The sequence below is a fragment of the Cimex lectularius genome, unplaced genomic scaffold (genome assembly GCF_000648675.2).
Source record: "Cimex lectularius strain Harlan isolate CLEC.00 unplaced genomic scaffold, Clec_2.1 scaffold82, whole genome shotgun sequence".
Classification (NCBI taxonomy): Eukaryota; Metazoa; Arthropoda; class Insecta; order Hemiptera; family Cimicidae; genus Cimex; species Cimex lectularius.
In genome coordinates this window covers 1,918,682-1,937,070 of record NW_019392695.1, presented here as the reverse complement: position 1 = coordinate 1,937,070, position 18,389 = coordinate 1,918,682, and the positions used below count along the sequence as shown (strand labels likewise).

Below are 18,389 nucleotides of genomic sequence, written 5' to 3'. Positions count from 1 at the left end.
AAGGTGGGGTTGAGATAGGAAGTTGATGTCCGAGTGGATCGAGGTCACGATAGCTCAAGTGGTAGAGCAGCGGCATATCTAGCCGAAGATCGTGGGTTCGAATCCCGCTCGTGCCATTGGCTTTTTTCCTCTCAACTAAAAACCTTAATTAATTGTAATGATTTAATTGGTCACGCGGACCCCGAAATTAGTGAATTTTGTACACAGTTCTCTCTCCGAAACTATCACACGGATTTTGATGAAATTTGCAGGGACTATGCGAGCTGGTTTCCGGACAAATTCCGGAACCATGGGAACAATGTTTTTCCCCTTTTTTCCTTTTGTGAACGTATTTATTATCCCTAACATCATACAAGTTACTGTAATTGATTTTAAAATTTATTAAATAAAAAGTATAAAAATAAAAAATGACAGAAAGGAGTGTTGCCCGGTGTATTCCTAAGCCTTCGATCGAGTTGGCACTCAGAGGTGTTCTTCTCTATCAGCCGGCAATCGCACAGGTAGGAAGTATCTTAGGACCCATACTCTACACAGTATACCCCGCAGATATATTACAGTGTCCACCGATACCTCCGTCCTTTTCTCTCATAACGATCCCGGACAAACAATCAAAACTGACAACTAATGTATACTGCCATTCTGAGACCCCCTGACTACATTGGGGCATAGGGCATCGAATTTTGGGGTTCAACAAAACTTTCCATCTTCCAACGTATACAATCCAAAACCTTCCAATCTATGTATCCAATATTTTCATTCTCAGTGACCTTAATATCCAATATGTCTTTTAAGAATCCAAAAATTACTACAAGAAGTTTCTCAACATCCTATCACAGAAACCAGAGAGTGAGAAACCTTTCAACCCGCACCCTTTTAAGTATCCTCTCGTACATTTTTATTAAATACGTATTATGATTGTTTTTCGGCTCGTACTATTGTTTATTACAATCGCTTGTATTAATTTCCCCTTGTGTTTTTTTGTTACAGATATTAAGGAGTGAACTGAGGGCTTTGCTCCAAATGCATCCTCTCCTCTCTCTCTCTACAAACTACCTCAAATACAAATTGTACTACAAATACCCTTCGCAACAGTTACCAAATCAAACCAGGTCTCACTCGAATCCTATCCACTACAAACACGACGCAAATTGAATTTGTGAACATGGGTCGACCCCCTGTTTTTACCAATTCGATTTTAAAAATACGCTATATTTTTGTTATTTTTTATCGATTGTAAAGCAAAGCTTTGAAAAAAAAGAAAAGTTGTATTTTTTATGTCAAATAATACTTTAATAATTGTAATTGTTTAACAGTTTACAGTTTTTTCTTTTATACAGTATGTGAATATGTGAATATGTCCTCTTCTGTGTATATATTTTATAAAAATTTATTTATTATTATACTATTATTTGTATATATATATATTATATATATTTTAAATTACAAAACTAAGAAAAAGTATTCATGGAATTTCAACCAAAGATATTAGAAAAAATATCTTGCCCGCAAGTGATTAATACAATAAAAATATTTATTAAACTTTGTTACTTTTTTGCATTATTGTTTTAATTTTTTTTTAATATTAAAATTGTCACTGTTGTCTATTTTGTCTACTTTACGATCCTTGACCCCGATAAAACAACGTATGGATAGAAAACGCCCAAACAGGAAATTTTTAATCATTTTGTCCTATTTATTTGTTTTTCACTGATCGACAATGACTAAATTTTCCACGACGACTTAAGAGTATTATCCTACTGTACTTTACGAGGTTTGAGGTGTTCAAAATCATGATGTTCATGTTCATCAAAAACATTGCAGGTACTTTTAAACTCGTTGTTAATAGGTTAATAAAGGCTGAGCGCGGTCATTACAGTACCTACCAAAGGAGAGATACTATTGCCCTATGGTTGCTGGTAGTATATGACCTAATCACAGAGGTAAACAAATCAGGATAGCACATGCAGAAAACCTGGTAACAAACACAAGGGGGAAATTTGATGACATTCTGTCATTAGAAAAGGGCATGAACATTGTAGAAGGATGTTAGAGAATAGGTTTAAATATCGACTCGAAGAATACAGCTCTCATACCTTTTGGGAGGTTTTTTTCCTCTTGGATCGGTGTCCTTCTTGCTCGAGTGTTAGTGCTTCGTTGTATCTAGGGGTCCGTTGTGTGTTTGTGTTCCGCTGGTTCCTTTGGGTTTTTTTATTTGTTCTACACCTCTTCCTTTATTGTCCTGTTTCCATACTGTTCCTTTTGCGTAGGCGGTACTGTTGATCCGCTTTGTATGAAATTCTTTGGGTGTCTTCTCCTAACCGGTGCGCTGCATCTTTACCACTTTCATAAGAATTGGTCTCGATGTTCCACGTTCCGACATTTTTTTCTTTCTAGGTTTTTTTGGTTTGGTTTTGGTCTTGAGTTATAAGTAAATACGACCAGATATAAGGAGAAGACATCACAAATTAGAGGGAAGAGAGAATTATTATTCAAAATAAACGTGAATATTACGATACCTGTGCTAAATGAGAGGAAAATCACTTTGATAGCCTTCAAGTGGTCGTGAATAATAGTTTCAAAAAGGAGTTAAAATATGGTACATTAATGGATCAAAGATGGAACAGGGAGAAGATGTAAGGGTAAAAGAGTCGAAATTAGACCCTAGCAAAACCTTTTGGACTGGTTCCAACTTTCTTCGAAGCTGAGGTCTATGTAATCCAACCTGTGCCTAGGAGTAAATAAAAAATAATACAAAGAGAGCACAGATTTACATAATTTGGGATAGTCAGGATCAGCTAGGTATGCCTAAATTTCCTAATGACCTTAGGAAACCAATGTTAGTTTGCGTTTTCGGGGCATGAAGGAATAGAAAATGAACAGGCGACCAACTATAGAAAAAACGTCTGCCAAGTGGGCGGGCAGTATAGTTTCTTCACATTTTGCGCATGCGCATGACCTTATGTTAATCCGTTTGGAATTACATTCATGAGAATCATCTACAAAACAACCCGCATAATCCCTGAAAATTGCATAAGAATCTGACAACTGGTTTCAGAGTTGCAGCTGTGGTATGGGATTTGACGTTTGCGCATGGACAGGAGGTACTGCTGATACGATTAAGATGTAGGCCATAGGCATAGGGGACCATCTAGTATAGAAATCAACTCGTATAATCTCTGTAAACTTCATTAAAAAAATGGTCTCATGGTTTCAGAGTTTTGCCGTTACAAGGAACCGACCAAAGACAGATAGGCATGGAAAAAAATTGTCCAGAAAGGTCTGAAACTCAAAATACGAGTTCAAATTTTGATGCTATCGAAATTAGGTGTATACACGAATGAGAAGCGGGTGTATGGGGTGGCGAGGGTTCTCGCCAACAAAATGATGACTGAATAGTCTATAAGGGAAGGAAAACAAAAAAAAAATTGATTTTGGAGGAGTACACATTAAAGAAGGACAATGGAGGAATATGTTAAAAGTGTTCAAGAGAGTTCTGAAACGCAAAATGGAAGTGGACATTTTAATTTGATTGAAGATTGTTTGTTGTACAAGCTTGCCAAATACAAGGCGCTCTACCTACGGCTGTTCGGAAGCAAAATGGCTTGCTCTCTCTCATCCGTGCCTCTAGAACCAAAACTCGGCGAGTCGGAATGTGTGCGAAAGTTGGAGTTGATAAGTTTTGGAAAAAAGCGCCACCTAAGAGCTATACCGGCCACAGCCCGACTTTGTCAAAAGAAAGCAGAAGCGACGATGCATACCCTTTGTTAATATGAGCCGCTAGCCCCAGAATTGACCACAGACAGACATGAAACCAAATTTGTTCAGAAAAATCTGAAACGCAAAATGCGAGTGCAAATTTTGATTTTGGAGGGCAAAAAGTTTTTCGAGTTCCTGCATGAATACTCGTAGTTCGTAACCAAAATATGGAATGGTAAATGAGAGGTCAATTAAAATCGACGATTGCTAGCTTTTGAATTTTATCATTAATATTTTGGAGTATATTTAATCTTAAGGGGCACGTAGGAACCGAAAATTCAGTAGCTGAAAAGACAGATATCAGCCGGAGGCTACCGGAAGTGTTCGCAAAGATCGTTGATGTACAATGCGATATGGATGTATCGTGGAATGAGAACTACTGAGCCCAAAGTGGTGGACACCAGTAAGGAAAGTTCATAATACATTCCGAATGATAAATGTCGTTCAATTATTGTGGGCTACAAAAGCTAACATTTTATGATCCCGCGAGACCAACAATAATTTTGTACAGTTTGGGCATGAAAAGAATAAAAATGGGCGAGTAATTGGCGAGAAACGGTTTGTGGTATAACCAGCGGTGAAGATAACGTAAAGGCCTAAAAATATTTCCATGGAATAAAAGCTCGTATGAAATGTCCAGTTATTTAGTTGGGTTCGTGTTTTGGCTAAAGTGTTCAGGCCAATAGCCTCGTCGTAAATTTGCCGGTGAGGAGGGATTTCCCAGAGCGTTTTTCGATTTCGCGGTAGGCGTACTGTGAAAATTAAGCGTTTACAATCGGCTGTAAATTTGAGCGGAAAGGCTTCGTGAACAGAGGGGGCAATCATCGGCGTCTCCCGCACCCAGGATTCGCCACGCCCGTTTTAAATTAAGACCGTAAAACTATCCGTCGACGGTAAATCATTCGGAGGGTAGTCTTGACTATCCCCCCCTCGAAAAGAAACGTCGCTGGAAAAGCGGAAAAACGCCGACGGGCCTTCAGACGACAAATCGGGAGCAACACGCGATTTAGGCCGTCGTCGAAGCCGAATTGAGTTTTTTATTCGGTCCGAAAAACATAAAATGGCCGATCGCTAATAGAAGAGTGGGCAAAACGAAGACCGTCAATTACCACCGTCGGACAGAGAAGAAAAGACCTCTTGGGACGGTTTTCGAAGAACGGCCAGGTCAGACAGTGACAGGTCGACAAAAACCCTCCGCCGGCACTGAAATTTACTCCAGGCTGATTTACAACGGTAACGGATGCGCAAACAGTGTTCCCTGCTACCTCTCTTTTATCCGTTCTTTGGACACGTGGGGTCGGAGGGGCCTCCTCAAAACTTCTGTCATCGCCTTTCAACAAAAATTCACCTTTAAGCCCTGAGGATTATCGCCTCGTATTTGCAAACTGCATCCTTAATCCTGTCTTGAGTGTAAGCCTCTTCACTCTTCAAAGCAAAGCTGGCATTTACACAGAGATCATTTGTTCTTCTAGATCCCGCCTAATTAATGATTTTTTACTCTCAACTTTTTGATTGCCCACATTTTTTATTGAATATTTTTATTAAGGGAAAACTGGTATATAGTGATGGTCAAACCTGCCACTGAAGATATCGAGAACTCAGAACGCGTAAAACTTGTTAACTTTCTGTTAACCTTTTTTAATTTTCTAAATAACCCTTTTAAAAACTTAGGGGATGATATGAAACATAACCATGTAAAGTAAATTCCTGAAAATATTTTGGTTTTAATATAAAATAATTGAACCCTTGGAATATGAAAATTACTTACAATTAAAATAAAAAAATATTAAATATAAAGATAAATTATTCTTCGATTCTTCTTTCAATTTGAGATTTTTGTAATATTATTTGAAGATCGTGAGGTGCGATCTGATGTGACGTAGGTTTTAGAAACATTTTCTTTATCGTGTCAACGTTTCGATCATTATTGGGATCATCTTCAGGGCCTGGGATTTATAAACATTGTTTAAATTTTATAAATACGTGTAAGAAGTAAAAGATTTAGATTTAAAATGATGTAGATGTAAAACAAACTTTGATTGAATCTAAAATTTTCTAGCATTGTATAAATTCATTTTTTTAAATCTAAATCTTTTTGTTGTTGGATGTTTTTCAGATTTGTTTGGGTTTGAATAAGCTTATTCAGCTTTTCCAACTGTATTTTACGATTTGTTTTATTATTTTATTCTATATACCTTTCGAGGCTTATTTATACCTCCTCTTCAGCACATTACTAGTAGTTACTCACTTACAGTACTCTAGTAATTAATTAAAAAAATCGTACCCCTAACAAAAGCGAATGGAAGGGATTATTATTAAGTACGCCGGTGTAGTGTGAATGTAGTCTGGTATGTGGATGTAATTTATTAGCGTGAATAGAAGAGTATGTGTCGTAAGGGGCATTGGCTATGATTTTGAGGACTTTGGATTGGAAGAACTGTATACTTTCGATATTGGAAGGTTTGGTATTCCATAGTTCTAGCCCGTACGTTCAGATTGATTTTAGTATTGTCAGTTTGTTTTTCGTTGAAACGACGAAGATTTGCGTGACAGAAGTAAAACTAGTCCGAAACGTTGGTTTAGTGTCTGTCGTTTTAGCCGTGTGTTGTTTCCAGGTTAATCTTAAGTCTAGATGGAACCCAGGGTAGCGGGCGCAGTCTGTTTTTGGGAAGGGAGTATTATTGAGGAACACTGTTTTCTTCGAAAGATGAATGATATATGCGATTTTGCATTCATTAAATTTTATACGCCAGTGTTTGATCCATTCAGTTTTTCTCAGGACATGTGCCTCGTGCTCCTCCGAAGCAATTGTGAGATCGGAATCAGAGGAAAGCACGGCTGAGTTGTCTGCAAAGGATGCAAGGCGGTAGAAGGTGTATGTAGTTGGAATGTCTGAGGTACGAGTGTGGTCCGAAAAGGCTGCCCTGTGGTACTCCCGCTCCCAGAGGACAATACTCGGTGTAGGCCGATCTTTGGCGTACTCCAAAGAAGCGTTCGGTTAGATAGGAACGAACGATTAGGTAGACGGAATTTTGTAGGATGCGCTTCAGTTTGTGCAGGAGGCCTTCGTGCCACAAGCGGTCAAACGTTCACATCAAGAATGGCATCCTACACAGTATTCTTTCCGCTCTAGGGATGAGGATGTGCAATCCACAACGCGAAACACTTGCTGAGTAATGGAGTGTTAGGATCGGAAGCCAAAGTGGTAATCTGGGAGAAGGATTAACGAATTGATTGTCGGGGTTAATCGTTTGAGGAGGATCTTCTCAAATACTTTTCAGAAGAGCCTCCTCTAGGCGGTAGGAAGAAGCATTATGGGAGTGTATACCGGGTTTTGGAAACAGGATAATATTGGAATATTTCCAGAGCAATGGGAAGTGCGGAGCTGTTGTAAAGGTAGTAGTATGATAGCTTTCTTGTGGAGTTCTCGAGGATTTGCGCCGTGATGAGATCAAGCCGGGAGCCTGGTGTTTCGGCAATTGAGTCAGGATATATTTTACTTCTGAAGGGTTGACGAATATAATTAGTAGTCATTTTAACACTCAGGGTTCATTTACGCTACCTAAGAAAAATTTAAAAAGTTGTAGGTTGAAAGAAGTTGTATTTAGGTATATTTATTGTTCTCTAAGTTGTGGTGTCCGTCCTATAAGAAGAGCTGTGTCCCTAAACAGAGCGAGGAGTACTCATTGGAGATTTCGCTGTTGTATATTGCTTGTTGTTTTATATTGTTGTTTTGCTGTTGTATTTTTACGCAGTTTCGCTTCAACCTTTTACCTATTTGCGTAGTTAAGTAGTCCAGGTTCAACCCTCAGCTTGCTGTTGAATATATTTCTTCCTAACAGCAAATTAGACCGTTTGTCGCTCCTCTGTTATTACATTTCCCTCGATCCACCGAGCCGGGGGGTCTGACGACAAAGTCGTGACGGTGGATTCTAGTTTCCGAACCGGCGGACATGACTTCAGGACTCTGTCATTACACATTTTATATAATCGGTGGATTTATGTGAAACAAGGGGTCGGCGAAGCACAAATCAAGTCCCCTCGGACATCATCAATTGAAATCGTATTATTTTATTTGCCATTGGCTTCAGGCCAGGTCCATTTCCACGGACATGGATGATTACGCGATTTCATTCTGTGGTTTTTGAGAAAAGTGGAACATTTACTCCTTCTAATATGTAATCTATGGAATATTTTTACATAGCTTTTTCAGTCAAATAAACCCTTATCCTCGACAAATTTAACCTTTATAATTTCAAATTAAAATTAAACTTATTAAATTCAGCTGTTTTTCAGCAAATAAACCTACCGCTTTATAATATAAAGCGGGTTCTTATAGAAAATACCACGTGAAAATTGATTATAATTAAAATTAAGCTATATTTTATATAAAACTAATATGACAACTGGTTTTTCTAGTAATTTCGATCTGTTATCAAAATATTTTATAGATCAATTGTTTTATGTTAAAAATCTAGAATTAATAGAACAATCATTTGTTTTCACATTAAATTTTATATATTTTTAATTTCAACCGTAATTAATTTTCATATGGTTTTCTAAGAGTTCAATTATTTAAAAAAAATCGTAAATATAAAGGAATTTTACTTTACACGCTTATAATTCATACCATCCCCTAACTATTTTAATGCTTTAAAGAAAGGCATAATATGAAATTAAAATGGGTTAATATTAAGTTAAACAGGTTAATTTAAAATTAAAAACATTAGTTTGAAGTGAAAATGTCTATTTGGAATTAAAAGGGGTTAATTTGTCGGGGCGGGGGACCATTATACATATGTACATGTACATGTAATTTGAGGATGTCTCTTTTCATACACACCAGCCGCCTTTGTTGTAAAGAAGGCAAATTATTTTTTTTTTAAACAAGTTAAATTGTAACCGTTTTATTTTTGGTAAGGTGTCTATTTTTTTTTTAAACTTTTTTTTCAGTATGAAAGGAGACACCGGGGATAATTGTAGTTTCTAATACTAGTTAAATTTAATGGACTATACCTTGTAGTGATGATGAAAAGGGGTAGAAGTAGAAATTTAGGCAGAATCCGCACTCCAGCCGAGATGCTTGGACCCGGAGGGATTTTAGGTATGTGGTTCGACTCGATTTCGTGGACCTGGATTTTCTTCTTCCCGGCGAAGCACATCCTGTCCATGTTCCTCCGTATCGAATCGCAGTCGTATTCCTCTTTGCCGTCGCAGGTGCAGGAGTTGAGTTTAGCCGCTTTCTCCTGCCGGCGGAGGATGTTGATGCTGTTCTCGCAACGTGCTGAGCAACGTTTACCGAGAAACATCGACCTGCAGTAATGGTTGTAGTAGGAGAGCGCCTTGGCGCACACGGGGTCGACTCCGCAGATCCACTGGGCGACGACGCAGGAAACAATCGTCTCGTTCATGCTCGCTTTGATGACCTGAGGCCTGCAGACGTCCACCCTGTCCTTCGTCTTCCGGCACAGGTCGTCACCGCATTCGCACTATAATTTAACAACAAAACTATCACCTGGAGATCTATAACGACGAGTCGGGCTTACTTACGTTCATGAGCTGTTTTCCTTCGTGGGTCGATGTAAGGGCGATGAGGGAGTTGAGGCAATCCTCCGGGCAAGAAGTGAGTTGTCGAGATTTGTGCAATTCGGAACAGCTGAGGAAGTAACCCTGCAGCGCCGTACCGCAGCCGTCTCTGAGGGCGCATTTTAACCTGGCCTCTTCGCACAGGATGCACTGAGCCAACGGGCATAGGAAGATTAGGAAAAGGGTGAAACCGAAAATAAGTCGGCCCATCTGGAAAAAATAAAATCGTTTTGTACAAAGCCATAAAAGAAAAAAATCTAATTATTTTCGAATGCAATTTCATTAGAAGTTTCTTCTATAAAGTCGCATCGAGATGTTTGGTGGATTGTGTCTGCTTTTTATTTATGTACTTATTATTTTTATGAGTATCTTTTATTGTTAAATTATTATGAATTGTATTAGAAATTTAAGGTTAGAAAGATATCATACATAATACACTGATGACAAAATTAACGCACCACCCTTATATTTTAATGTATTTTAGTTTATTAATATTTTGTATACTAAGTTTGGGTATAAAAATAAGACCTTTACAAAGAAAATGTTTACTACCTAATTCTAAAAAAAGAATTGTTGATTAAAGAACAAACGAACAACAAAGAGATGGAGACGTTTTATACCGTGTTTGTCCTGAGAAACCTGTGTCAACAGCTACACATTTTTTGGTAGCACAGCACATAAAGATAGCAACACACGAGGAAAACAAAGGTATGAAGTCTAAGTTTCAACAAACTTTTGTGACAGAAGCTGCCACAAGAGCTCTGGGTCTGGAAGGTCCGGTTTCTATACCGATTGCTTTAGTTAGAACTACCCATCCATAAACTAAGCCACCCGGAATTCAAGGTGTTTTTTTTTTTTTGGTAGCACAGCACATAAAGATGGCAACACACGAGGAAAACAAAGGTATGAAGTCTAAGTTTCAACAAACTTTTGTGACAGAAGCTGCAACAAGAGCTCTGGGTCTGGAAGGTCCGGTTTCTGTACCAATTCCTTTAGTTAGAACTGACATACCCATCCATAAACTAAGCCACCCGGAATTCAAGTTTTTTTCTTTTTTTTTGAGAAATACACGGGGAAAACCATTCCCCACGAAAGTAACCTCAGGAAATTTTCAACTGGATCTTATATACAATGAAACATTCCATAAAATCAGAGATTTCATCGAAAATGAATCGATCTGGGTCTCGACGGATGAGACGACGAATTTTTTAAATTTTTCTTTTTTTTAATGCGTTTTTCTTTTTTAATATTTACCATGTGGTGTTCCTCTTGCCACGGTTCCTCTTTTCAATACAATTATGTGCTTTAATTTGAAGTTTCATTATTTTTTCTCATGGTAGTTTTAGCATATTTTCAGTTTTAAATTGTATTTTTTACCAAATATATTTACATATATATATGCATATTTGTCTGTTTTTATTGCATAAAAAATCACACAAGTTATTATAAATTTAGTCATATTCATAATGGACAAGACGAGACTCCAGATGAAATTTGAAGGCGGAGAAAAAATTATTTGAATATCATATCAGCGATAGTCGTCATCTATCCGGAAGTTAACACTGCCAAATGACAAAGCGAATTTAACAAAAGTCCTGCCGTCCAAATATAGTCCGATCGTTAACCCCGAGCCCGTTAAACATACATCATAAGCCCTTTAGAAAGTGGGCCGAGAGCAGTTTCTTCCCAATCCCACCAAACTTTTATGGCCATATTTAATATCGAGGGGGGCGACGTTCTGTAGAAAGGAGAAGACGTCTCCTCCGGGTTTACAAGTTCTTTGTAGAGCTATTGCACTGCTGTAGGTCTAACGGCGCTGTCTTCTAATTCGTGATTCGAGCGTGACCCGTTTCAGCTTGTTCTTTCTATTGACCTGGAAGAGAATGGTAAATCCAGAGTCGCACAGATGGACGGATGTGATTTTTTTGAAGTTTTTTTTCTGAGGTGACAAACACGAATTAACTTACCCGCCCACCTACAAACTCGATCCAAAAAAGTATCAATAAATTCTTTTTTTTTTTTTTTAAATGCAGCCGAATATATTGACATCCCTACACTTTACATTATTAACCGCTCTGTCCCGTGGTTATACACCTTTTAAAACACTTTCATCCAATTAATAGCCATAGAAGGTCATAAAAAAAAATGGCTAGAAATATTCAATTTGTACCAAAAGTATACTGCGTGAGTTAGTGACAGAGAGTTAGGACAAAAATGTCTTCTTGGGCCTAGAGTACAGAGGAGAGAGGGAAACGAAAAGGCCTATAGATCAGTAAGATTGCCATAAAAAGAAGTAATTGCTAAATGGATCATGCTAAAAACTCATAGTTCGTGGAACAACATCCAAGGACAGAAAAAAAGACTAAGCCTCGCCTGAACTTCCAACAAACTGCATCGAGGGTGAACTAAACACAGGATTATTGTAGGTCTATGTACTTCAAAGTATTGGGAATAGCAGAAGTCTATGCATGTTTCTAATTAAGGCTAGAACAAAGCTGTATCCTAATAAATATAACTGAGAAATCATCAAAGCTAGGTGTTTGTTTGGTGACAGACTACTTTACCTTACCTGTGATCGTCTAAAATATGCGACTGTGTGACTGCCCCAGCAAAAGAACTGTCACTTGTTTGTATCTTAGCGGACGCAAGACACAAGGCAAATAAACCTGTAGGACTGCCATAAATGTGTCATGTTACAAAACTCACACCTGGTGGAACAATCCAGTACAGATATCGAGTTAATGTTTCGTCTAACGTTACTACACAACTGCTGCAACGAGGATGAACAAAATTACTAATAGACACTTGAAAAGTTTGGGAATGGCAGAAGGCAGTGTAGGGCCCGCCAAGACGAGGAAACAATCAATTCATATCATACGCTACTGTGAAATTGGTAAATCATACCTAGTGTCCCAGGACTGAGAACAAGAAACCTACTGCAACAAGTACGAAGAAAACTCAAAATCATTTTAGATATGCTTGGATGGTACGCTATAATCCATTCGAGGAAATGCACAACAGTCCAATTTTGGCGGACGAAGTATGACAGGCTTTGTAGCCACCTCATAGGTATCTAGATCGACACATTCTAGCCACCACACCACCTCAGTAATTTATTACACCTTAATATACAATGTTAATTACTACAAAATTGATAGAGTTGTTATAGTTTTATACGTCGCTAATTAATAAATTATAATGTCCTGAATTGTTTTTCACCTTTGCCTTCTAGATTGCACAGAACCATTTTCCTTATTTTGCTTACAATTCAAAATTCCCAGAGATATCTTTCTGTACAAAGCCTGTACGAGATGTATCAGAAGTTTTTAAGGTCCAGTCGAATCATAGTTTGATCGGAGATAAGACACATATCTAGCTTTTATTTACTAGTGTGGAAGCAATTTGTGAGCCTACGTTTAATAATTTGCAATTTTTTACCGAGCTTTTGAACGTACTTATTCATCAGGAGTGTAATTTTCAAGAATATGAGTGTAGATACGAGATAAAAGGTGTATCGACTATTTATTTGTACACTGCATTGGAGGAGTGTGAGGTGCCTCACTTCTGATGATGGCCGAACCCTTTGAACAATCGTGCACGGAGGGTTAAAAGCAGTTTTTACACAAAACGTCAAACAATAAAATACAAAACGAATATGTGTTTTTCGCAATAGGCCTAGAAAATGGCCGATAGGAATTCGACCGAGTTCCGGAATATATTCCGGCATGACGGAATAAATTCGAGTCGTTGAAAATACTAAACAGCCTGGCCGACGGATATGGGCTCGAGTGAAAGTCCAATAATTCCGACCTCGGTCGAAAAGGTCCCCGCGGACCTCCCAGGGTTTGGAAGTACGATCTTAATTACCTGTCGTCACCTTCTTCCTTCACTTCGCATCCTGGATCTGGACTTCGCAGTATCCGTGTGTTTTCACTGGGAAAAATCAACAATATACTTTGGTTTTTTGGAAAAATCTTTTGAAATTGGTTTTACACAAGTGAATCATGTAAACCACTTGAAAATGCAAACGGAAATACCAATCAACACGACGGGTATTGATGTCCACAGTTGCCGGTATATCTAGAGCTATTTTTAGTCGACTTTTACCCCAAAGCGGTTTCATTTTGCCTCCTTTATCACGATCGACAGACGATCGAGTCGATTTTGAAAGTCCAAATAACAATTGTGCAAAATCTTTAAAATATTTATAACATTTTACGAACTTTCTGAATTTTTTTTAAACCTGTATCGTCTTGGTCAATATGCCATCTATATCTCATAACAAATTCTAGCCTGCACACAACCTCACTGATCAAGTTGTTAATATTATACGTTAATATACTATGTTAATTAACGTTCTTTTCGAATTTGAAATGTCCAAATGACAATTATACAAAATCTTTAGAATATTTATAACATTTTAACAAATTTATGTGTTTTGTTTTTTCGCTTGTGTCGTCGTGATCAATACGCCATCTATATCTCACAACATATCCTAGCCTACAATCAACCTCACCGATAAAGTTAATTATTAAACTTTAATAAACCATGTTGATTACCGATTTGTTCGATTTTGAAACGCGCAAATACCAATTGGGCAAAAAAATTTCACAATTTTTAACCCATGACTTTTTTTCAAACGTTATTCTTGTCAGAAAGCATTCCACATAATAAATATTTAGACGATATTGTTGAAATTCTTATATTTTAAATATCGATTTCCTTCGGCTTGTTTTAGAATGTACTATACAATGTTAATTAATGCATATATAATAGTTTTTCACAAGTGCGATTTAGATCAACAATTCCATCTAGATTTCACGACACATTTAACCTACACATAACCTCAACTATAATATATGTATAATGATTATTAATACACTTAATTAATGCAATTATTACAGTTTTAAACATCGCGTCACTAACTTACAAATTATAATCGTATCAGTTTTTTTTTCACCAGTTACTTTTAAATCGACATGCCATCTAGATCGCTCGACACATACTAGCAGCCACACCACCTCACCGGTAAAGTTGTTTATTACACATTAACATACAATGTTAATCACTATAATTAATTAATACAGTTGTTATACGTAGTTTTAAACCCTGAGCCACAAACTAAAAAATTATAACGTTCTCAGTGGTGCGTTTAAATCGACATGCCGTCTAGATCCACGATACATTCTATCCTCCATAGCATCTCACCGATAAAGTAGCTTATTACATATAAATAATTAATATACAATGTTAATTACTACAAATAAAATTGTCATAGTTTTATAGAAAGTATCGCAAACTAGCAAATAATAACCTTACTAGTTGTTTTTTGACATGTGCCTTTTAGATGGTCATGTCTTCTAGATCGTCTAGATTCTAAGTGAAGATGTATCGAGTCAATTTGAGAATCAGAACAAAACGGGTCCAGAAATGAAAAATGGTTTTCAGAGGCTTTTATTTTATGTAGCTGTTCCACTCACATCTATAGGTATTTTTCGAAACTAACTTGCAAATTATAACCTTACTAGTTGTTTTTTCACATGGTCCTTCTAGATAGACTTGCCTTCTTGATCACACAGAACCATTTTAAAAAAAAATTTCCTGACTTTGCATCAAATTCAAAATTTGCCGACTTTCAATGAAGTCGCGTTGGTGAAGATGTAGAATATTTGAGAATCAGGACAAAACAGGTCCAGATAGAAAAAGTTCTCTTAGAGCGTTTATTTTATGTAGCTGTTCCACTCATATCTATACGTATAGGCATTTTTCAGATTTCAGTTATCCACAGTTTTCTTTTTCTTTGTCAATTTTACTGAAAGTTTACGGATTGAGCAATCTCATTCGTTTTCAAAATGTTGATTCTTTTTTCATTGTCTCGTCTTTAACTTCTAAAACTTCTATAAATGATAATTGCACAATAACACTTTTTTTAACAGTGTACACTAGTCAAGTACTACCATAAATATTGTCTTTTTTTTCGTGTAACACACCGTAACTTCGAGAATGTCCACAACCCCTGTCATCGGAAGACGTCTATCGAATTTATTCCCAGTTCAGAGTGTAAATCGAATAGAAATTCCATCCAGTATGCGGCAGGTGTAAACGCGAATGCAAATGGAATCTTAGTCGATAGGGCGAGAATCCACGTTGCCCTCGGATGGTCGATTATAAATTTATAAGGAGCAATTAAAGTGGATTTGCGATGCGTAAAGCTAATTAGAGAGCGATTAAGGCCGTATCGGCGATGCCGGTGGCTGCAGACGGAGCTGGAGTGTTTCCGGAACCGGTGGTTTTATTTACATATGTTTTTTCTTGCCGCCGGACCCCACATCGAGCGAACGCCCATCCCGTCATTATGACACCCGTATATTTAAGATTTCCGCCTCTGCCTCCGTGCCACGAGATTTGTTCAGATTTGCTACCCCCATTTCTGGATAATTCCCTTGAGAATTCGTCCAACAACAATACCGGACGTCATCCCCCTTCGGTATACAGGAATTGTTCTTGGCTTTTTTATAAAATCATAAAAAGGCCATTTGAAACACGACAACCAGTTGACATGTAAACTGCTAAAAAATGATTAGGGATATTTGTAATTTAATCTTGTTCTATTAATTTTAATTAAATTAGGCGATATATATTCTTGTTAATTGGATAAAACAAAATAGAAAACACTTTTTCTCGTCTTTTATTCATTTTAATACAGTTTTACTCTCTTTAAACACGGAAAGACATCATCTTGAACCATAAGTAAGCAATATTATTGTGAGAAGGAATCATCGAGGTCACAGGAAGATGGATATCACAGAGGCAATTGACGTATCTCAGAGCGTGGTCTCCCGGGCTTTAACCAGAATCTAAGAGGTTGGAAGTGCCAATAGGTGGCCTGGCATTGGATCTAAGCGCATTGCGACGCTAAGGGAGGACAGAAATATTGTCATTGCTGAAGACGAAACCCTTTCCATGGTATCCCTCAGATCCTAAATGAAGTACAAGATGTTTTGGCAAGGCCTTTACCAATACAAACGATTACTGTTATTACAGTTGACCTCACATCTTTCACCCCTTTGAGACGACCTACAGCAACAGCCCGCCACCAGCAACTCAGGAGAACATGGTGCAGCGAGCGCCTAGAAGAGAACACCAATTGGAATGTATGTTTACTGTTGAGTCGCGTTTCTGTCTGTATAGTGATAGCAGACGCCGAAGCCCGACTTCTTGCTCTCTTCAGTGCAGTTTGGAGGAGGCGGTGTAATGGTATGGGCAAGGATTTACACTGGAGGACGTACGTCTAGTACTGGACTTCATATTGGTGAAGGCGACCTCACCGCAGTCCGTTATGTCCAAGAAATTATCGAGGAATACATCCCTCAAACCAGAGGTCTCATTGGCAGTGATTTTAGATGTCTGGATGACAATGCCATGTTTAGAAAACCTGGGAATGAGCACATGTGGGATGCGTTGCAGAGGTTATTCGATCACCATCCGCACTCAGTTGACCTGCAACAACTGAATTGAAATGTTGAAATATCTATGGAGTGAAATTCCTTATGAAATTAGTGACAACCCTATTAACAGTTTACCGAACAGTGCAGTAATTGTTTAAAAAAAATTATTTTGTCCAATAAACAAAATTATGAAATTAATACCTTTTATTTTGTTATTTTTCAAAATCCCTTAATTAAATTTTCCTTCAGAAAAGCAATAATTTCTAATAAATTTTAATGCCATTTATAACAAAAATAAAATAAAAATGCGAGGGAAAGTAAATACTACAAAATTGGCAATATCCCTACTCATTTTTGAGCAGTTTATTTGCACAGTTTTATCCTATTTGCTCATTTCAAATTTAAACCATTTAGTTGGATAATTGGCTTGAAAAGTGCCACACCGAAAAACTTTGGCATCTAGGACGAGCTAGGATGAGTAAAGATTAGAGCCGTCGGTCGGACCTGAAATCGGCCGGGTCGGAATCAGGAATGCGGTGGTGGTGATACTCGAATTCCGATCGCGTCCCAAGTCCATAAAAAATGCGCATATTTCGTTAGTAAAATATAAAACCGCCATCAATTCCACTCTTCCCTGTAAATGATGCCGTCGGACCGATAATCGGGAAAGAAATCGTCTCGGGAATTTTTCTTTTTACAATGGCAATAACGGCTCCAAAACAACGCATATTACTTTGCCAAATAAAATGTTTACAAATATTCCACACTCGATCACATTTATACTTAAAATAAACCGGTTATTACATCATAAAAGTTGAAAAGAAAAGGGTGATACGATGTTTACGGTTTATTGACAACAAAGTAACTCTGGTACAATTTTAGATAAATTTTTCGCTTTTATATTTTTATAGAATGTCTTTTGTTCTTGTTTAATGCTTTTCCGTTTTGGTCGTCCTTTTTTATGGAGCGTGTGTAACTCAAAAACAAAAACCGGTCACATGTATTTATTTGTTTATTTTCCATAATAACTAGGTATAATGATTAAAGCCATTGACCATCGATTTTTTAATTCTTCTTTGGTTAAATAATAAATGACGTCCAGGAGTTGGAAAAAAGAGGATAGTAAGCTTAAAGCCAGCAACACACTTACCCGATACTACGCCATGCGACGCTACCCGACGCCTTGCCACGTTTTGGTAGGGTGTGCACATCTATCCGACGCAAGCACACGTCGCGTACAGTCACAGCGTGTATCACAATAATCACTATCACAATCGCAACGCATCTTTTGTTCTTAATGCACTATTTTGAGCAAAAACTTGTAATAAATTGTTAGTTAAATTTTATGAGCACAAACATCTAATAAATTGTTTCTTAAACTTAATTGTTTTAAATAAAGTTACTCCTAACCATCTAATTAAACAATGTTTATAAAAACTTATGCATTTTTGATCTCGTTTAATTTGGTTTACATTAAAATAACATGTTGTAATTAATATAACGAAAAAATTACATGTACTTAGTTTGAAATAAACTACAAAAAATATGAGTGTCCTGTTCTTCTGATACACCCGACATTAGAAAATGGTGTAATTTTAC

The 18,389-nt window shown here is 37.3% G+C and overlaps 1 protein-coding gene across 1 annotated transcript in view; it reads right to left on the bottom strand.

The window, feature by feature from the left end:
- Positions 1 to 8,888: 8,888 nt before the first annotated feature.
- LOC106664054 (growth arrest-specific protein 1-like) overlaps positions 8,889 to 18,389 on the bottom strand; it is a gene marked incomplete at its 3' end in the record, with an annotated part of 37,831 nt that continues 28,330 nt past the window's right edge. The window contains 2 exon segments of the mRNA XM_024226016.1: positions 8,889 to 9,245; positions 9,307 to 9,552. Coding sequence (XP_024081784.1) covers positions 8,889 to 9,245; positions 9,307 to 9,552 — 603 coding nt within the window.